This window comes from Lolium perenne, chromosome 7 (genome assembly GCF_019359855.2).
Source record: "Lolium perenne isolate Kyuss_39 chromosome 7, Kyuss_2.0, whole genome shotgun sequence".
NCBI lineage: Eukaryota > Viridiplantae > Streptophyta > Magnoliopsida > Poales > Poaceae > Lolium > Lolium perenne.
This window is the reverse complement of record NC_067250.2, coordinates 29,910,399-29,916,629: the sequence shown is the minus strand read 5'-3', so window position 1 is coordinate 29,916,629 and position 6,231 is coordinate 29,910,399. Positions and strand designations below refer to the sequence as shown.

Genomic DNA, 6,231 nt, shown 5'->3' with positions numbered 1-6,231 from the left:
GGACGAAAGCGCATAGGTGGTAGGACGAAAGCGTAAAGTTAACGGACCGAACCAAGGAAACGTTAGCTCCTTTATTATTAGGTATAGATAGCATGTTTGAGATGCACGATTCTATTTGGTATCCTGGCCCAACCACTACCAAGCCCAGTTATTCGGGACGTCTATCACATATCAGTGACCCCCCCCCCCCCTCAAAATAAAAAAAAACATATCAGTGATCTAGAGTGAATATAGGATTAAGCGTGAGTGTGGAGCTAGCCGACCGTTTTCTTTGCGATTGGCCTCGGGTTCTTGTAAATGTTGTTTGTCCTGTTCTATACAAATATGGTATGCCATTTTGAAATACTCTTGAGAAAAAAATGTGGCCAAAAGCATATAAATCGTATATATGATCACCATAGTAACATTGTCACAAAAGAGATGCGTGTTGATATGTATAAGTGGATTGCTTAGCTCTTTCCATCAGTTCGGATTTTTGGTTGCGTTAGTTTATGCATGAAGCTTGACATGGTATCGGAGCTCAGGGTCTCAAGTTCGAGTCCTGGGTTTCACAATATTTGCCTACCCCTATGTTCGCCGCGTATACAATCATTCATACGTGTGCTATTTTTCTTTTCACGTGTTGACATTTTCTTCTCTTCTCCCTGTAACACGTGAGGAGGGGGTGTTGATATGTATAAGTGGATTGTCTAGCCCTTTCCATCAGTTCGAACTTTTGGTTGCGTTGGCTTATGCATGAAGCTTGACAATGCGCATAACCAAAACATAGTTCACACATAGTTATGTCAAAAACATAGTTCATAGATAGTTAAGGACATAGTTATGTCCAAATATTACAACATCATCAAGTAGTAGCAGTTCATGATATAATGGTGTTCATAAATTAGGCCGCTCTGGAAATTTTGGATCAATTTATTTTGGACCAGTTGAGAGGAAAGAATGCCGCTATTAGGCTAAATTGAGGCTAAATAGTTATAGCCAGACTATTAGCGGCTATTTCCACCTAGCTTTTAAAGGCTCTAGCTGTATCCACGAGCATCACGAAAGGCTATAGCCGGGCTATTTTAAACGGAGCGGTGGAGAGGCTCTAAGCATTCCACTTTTGGTCCCCTGTGACAATGCCAGTTGCACGTACTGAAACTACATGATTCCGATCCTAAGAAATATTCTGAATGAGTGCTTAAAACACAGTACAAACTGGCAACCATGTCGATCACGATCCCGTGCGATACACCCTCTGGAACATGCGATTAGTTTAGGAGATCGAGTTGTACATAAGAAAAAAGGAGATTGCGATCGCATTTTTTATAAAAAAGAAGAAGATCGCAATCGCATTACAGGTGGCGCCGAAGGCAGAGTACTGCTGGCACGGTGGCACCTCGCCCATCGCTGAACCCGCAACAGCACATCTCCGTTCCAATCCGCATCGCCACGCACGACGGAGCGGAACCGGCCGATCGATCGGCTTGCGTCGCTCGAACGAAATCCCCGATCCACGGGGCGGTCAGCAAAATTAATTCGATGGATGCTTGTGGAAGGCAGAAGAGAGAACGGTGCGGCCGGCCTGCGGGGTTTGGTCGACAGCGGCGATAGCAACAAGGCGAGGCGGGTGGGGCGGCGGCTGACGAGAGAGAAGAGAGCGAGCCGCTCCCAAATAATGGCGGATGACCATGTCATGTCGTTGTGTCCCGCCGCTGCTCTACCGCCAGGAAGCTTCCCGGAAAGCGCCATCGTCCCTCTCGCACGCACACGCAGCTACCACCAGGGCGAGACGCCTCCGATGGCTCTTGCCAGATGACCTTGTCGGCTGCCGCACTAACTGCTCACTCATTTGGCCACTAACACTTATCGTCGTGGCCGTATGCATGATTGTACTCGCGTGTCGCTGATCAAACGCGAGTCCGGCCTGTTGCTCCGATCAGGACACTGTTCTCCCCATGCATCTTGATCAAATCGAACAGTGCAACCTTGTTTACTTAATCGACTTAGCCTCCAGTCGGCGCCCCAGAACGCTGCTCGGAAAGGCGACACTGGACGGTAAAAAAAAAACTTGTTTTATATTCAAACTATAGGAACAAAATTGAAACGGATCTTTTAGAGGCGCTGGCTGGCGTCCCCTTTTAGCACACACTAATGATCTACTCGATCATGCATTCATGCACGGGAGATCATTAAACTCGGTCGACACCTGCTGATCAATTTGGGCAAGAGGGCCCTGCAGATCATACAGATGATCAACCACCGGAGTAGCACGCTTTCTCTCGATGATTATGTTGTGCACGGCACAACAAATATTTATGATCCCGACATCTGAGGTGTCGACAAGGTAAGAACAGTGTACCAGTCAATAAAAAAAAGTTTTTTGGAGTACTCCAAATGCTCGCACGACATCCTTCCTCCTAGGCCGAAGCAAAGTGATATTTTCTTTTGACATATTAGGATCTAAGATTGTCTTCACAAACGTCTACAAACTTGGATAAATGCCATCAGCTAGACTGCATGCACTAAGAATGGAAGAATTGTTCATTTGCTTGGCAGAACTTATGAATAACTCATCATACATAAAAGTGCAGTGTGATACTTGAAGCTATGGCGAATTATGACATGCGGGTTTGGCATGTTTTCTTTGGCATGTCGGGATCTCACGATAATATTTAACATGATACAGCTCTCTCCCCCTATTCCTGAGATTTGTTGAAGGCCATGCTTCGGAGTGCAACTATGAGATCAATACCTTGTCCATCCTAAAGCATCGCCAAACATTTTTTTTGGGGTAATTGTTGGTTCGTCGGTATATATTATGCAGTGACCCTCCGTCCTCTGCATTGGTGCGTTCTTCCTTCTGCAAACTTCGAACCTCCAAGTTTGGGACATCATTTAGCTCTGCTTGTAAACCAAGAATACAAGATGATTATAAGTGCTCATGTTCATCGGCGTCTTCATTGGCTTCTTCTTCCTCAATAGCCTGTATTATCAACTCATTATCGCTATCCATGGCAATGGACGAAACAATGAAGCAATTGAACTATATTCATCGCTATCCATGGCTTTCTCTTCCAAAATCAATGTGGCTAAGCAAACAGCCGAACACCTTGCATGCAACGCAGGCATAAGATGGCACATAGCCGTCCCGAGTCAACCAGAGCCGGTGCGGTCAGGGAAGAACAACTAGCCACGGCGGAGCAGGGCAATGGCCTACGGAATCTAGGTTGGAAGAAGAATTACCGGCCTCGAAACGTTGTAGTGACGGCGGTGGATGGTGGCAGCGAGAGACACCACATGCACGAGAGAGGGAGGAGTGGTGGGCAGGATCGAATGGGATTGAGGTGCTCATGCCATTACTGGGCTAGGAAATATAATTTTTATTTTTTTTCGATAATGGGCGCTTTATATTTTAAAAAGCAATTTCACCCGGCCTCTGCATAACCAGGATGCACACAGCCATTTATATGTCTCAAACGAACAGAAATTAGAAATAGGCAAAATACATATCGAATCGATAAAATGTAAAACACCTATGTAGTAGATGGAGCTCCAATCCATAGATTATGCGGACACCCATGTAGAGAAAAAGTACGTGAGTCAGCTAATTAATGTACTATAGTATACTCAGGTTTATGCCGATACATGTCTATGTGAGTCGGTTAATTTAGGACAGAGGTAGAGAATTTTTGTGTGAAGTGTGACAGTTTTACACGGTCATGATGCCAGGTAGTGTGTAGATCGCCGGTCGCGTGGAATTGACCTGACCGGCAACCTCTGATCTGATCCGCCAATAATTCCCTAATCGCTAGTGGATTTCGTTCCCATCGCTGCGCCCACTCAGATCCCATAATTCTAACCCATCGCCACCACCATATCATGCAGGCCTATGGACTGTGGTGCGCTCGCATTAGGCCAGCGGCAGCGACACTTGTTAAAGCGTAGCTCGAGGAGGATGGCACGAGCCGAGGAGCCTTGCAAATAAAGCCACACCCCTGTACCAGCCGAGGCAAAGAGGAGAGGTCGATGCCGATGGAGGAGCACGTTGTAGCTCTGCTGTTTCCTCAAATGGCTTCCACCCACATAGCTCTCCACTCCGCCGCGACTAGATCCGGTGCCCGTAATCGCACTAGCAGTTAGGTAGGTGCCTGATCGAAGTGGGGTCACGTCCTTGTTTGCCGGAACGAGCTTCTGATCGGTCTGCGAACCTGCGACTGCCGGAGTGTTCGTTCGTACGTTATACGGTCAGCATCATGGCCGGGATGCTCCCTGGCGTGGAGTGCGCGCGGCGGCGGCGGATGTGGCAGGGCGGGGGCACCGGGGCGGAGCAGACGGCCGGGGGCGCGAGGCGGCTCTCCTTCTGCCTCTACGCGGCGGGGCACGGCGCCGCCGCTCATCACCACCCCGTGGGCGCCGGCAATTCCGGCAGCAAGGTAAGTCAGTGAGCGGCGAGCTCGGTCGACCTTCTCGTGGTGTAATCTTGTTTTCATTGTGTAATCAAGGATTTATGATGTAGTGGTTGGCCCGAGTTTGACTAATGTCTTGTCTTGTGTGGGAATTCGCAGCAGAGGAGCGACGCCATGGAGCTCGTTCACGGCTGGACGCTGGACAGCAATGCCCGGGAGGCCAAGGAGAGGCTGGATCAGAAGCTCAGGAGCAAGACGGCAGACACCGTCATCAAGAGGTGGTTAGCTAATTAAGTCCAATGATTCTTTCTTCCGCTTCACTTCACTCATCGTGAGTGCGGTTGATGCGCGAGGCAACCGAGCTGATTAGATCGATATCGAACGACTGATTCTGCAGGCATCACAGCACCGGGAGCCTCAAGCTGAGCAGAGCAAATGGAAGCGGCGCCGGAGCCGGAGGGGGCTCGGGCGTGCAGCGGGAGGTGTACTCGAAGAAGGGCGTGATGAGGCGGCTGATGCGGTGGAGCCGGCTGCGGTGGGAGGCGGCCGAGCAGGCGGAGTGCGCGGTGTGCCTGGACGAGTTCGCCGCCGGCGATGTCCTGGCGCACCTGCCCTGCGGCCACCGCTTCCACTGGGCCTGCGCGCTGCCCTGGCTCGAGGGCGCCGTCTCCAACTCCTGCCCGTTCTGCCGCGCCGCCGTCGACACCGGCGCAAACGCCGCCTCCTAGCGACACCGCTGGGCCGTTGGTTTTGTGCCGGCCGACGTCGCAGGCTAGGATGGCCGGCCGGTCGGCCGTTGGCTCGCCGCGCACATGATCACGCCACGGCATAACTATGCTTTGCGATCTGAATGTATTGGAATGCGTGGGTGAAGAAAGCCGCGAAAACCTCGGCGCGTGGCATGCTTTTGGGTGCATCCGTGCATGATCCGTCCTGCCATTTCAGTTTTTCCGGCAAGGAGGTTGTTTTGGCGGGTGAGTGTACATGCATGTAACCGTTGTGTCTTACATCATCAATCAAGAAAAAAGATGTAGATTATGAGCTTAATTAGTCAAGGAGTGAGTATCCAATTCTCGCAGGGTGATTCACCCTGATGGTGTCATGCAGACTATTGCAGAGTCAAGTAGTGGAGTGTAGGATGGACTCCACAATACCTTCGGCACTCCCATGTGAAGCTACAAAGACACAAAATGTAATTCACGTCATTGCTCATGGAGGGGGAAATATAGTTTTTGGCGAACATTCTTCGAAGCCAAATCTTTTAGTTTCTTCAGTTCAGCAAAATTCAAAAGTACACAACATTTTAGTTCTGCGTCTTTTCTACTCCCATGTTTTAGAAGCTCACGAGACAAGGCGGGCGTTAAGATTTATTTGGGAGGGACTAGTTTCTGGATTTTCGACAAAGGGAATAACATAATTATGTAGACGACACGAAATGTCAAAATAGTGAGACATTAAAGATGCACGCTGCTAAAAAAGAAGAAAAGATATGGTACCTGCCCAAAGCGACTAGCAACTAACTGTAGACAACAAACACCACTGATAGCAAATCCAATAGCAGCGCCTTCAGGGAGGGAAGAGTACAAGCGCCGTTTGCTTGATGATCTAAACACCAGTCAGATCATCGGTTTTCACCAGAGAAAGTCCGAGAAATCTCCATACGATACATTCATTTGAAATTCCAATGTCGTAGATTCAGAGACCTTTGCTCTTTCGGAAGGGTGAAACTTTCCTTCCAATACTTGTGCGCTCTACCCATCTCTACTGAACAAACCCACTACACATCGCTGGCAAAACCTACATCGAGTGGCAGGGTATGTGTGTAGGCCTTTTCAAGGACATT

At 49.1% G+C, this 6,231-nt stretch overlaps 1 protein-coding gene across 2 annotated transcripts; it reads left to right on the top strand.

The window, feature by feature from the left end:
* Positions 1–3,880: 3,880 nt before the first annotated feature.
* LOC127317963 (uncharacterized) lies at positions 3,881–5,443 on the top strand. Of its 2 annotated transcripts, none has more exons than XM_051348565.2 (3): positions 3,881–4,415; positions 4,551–4,666; positions 4,786–5,443. In XM_051348565.2, exons 1-3 carry the CDS (start codon positions 4,236–4,238, stop codon positions 5,114–5,116), a joined length of 627 nt encoding a protein of 208 aa, XP_051204525.1. In that variant the 5' UTR covers positions 3,881–4,235; the 3' UTR covers positions 5,117–5,443. The 2 variants fall into 2 exon arrangements, with proteins under 2 accessions (XP_051204525.1, XP_051204524.1); XM_051348564.2 differs by having other exon boundaries at positions 3,884–4,415; positions 4,548–4,666.
* Positions 5,444–6,231: the final 788 nt, after the last annotated feature.

Coding starts and splice junctions, on each gene's coding strand:
- LOC127317963 (XM_051348564.2), top strand. CDS start 4,236: ATGGCCGGGATGCTCCCTGGCGTGGAGTGCGCGCGGCGGCGGCGGATG. Junction 4,416..4,547: donor CCGGCAATTCCGGCAGCAAG/GTAAGTCAGTGA, acceptor GGGAATTCGCAG/CAGAGGAGCGACGCCATGGA. Junction 4,667..4,785: donor GCAGACACCGTCATCAAGAG/GTGGTTAGCTAA, acceptor CTGATTCTGCAG/GCATCACAGCACCGGGAGCC.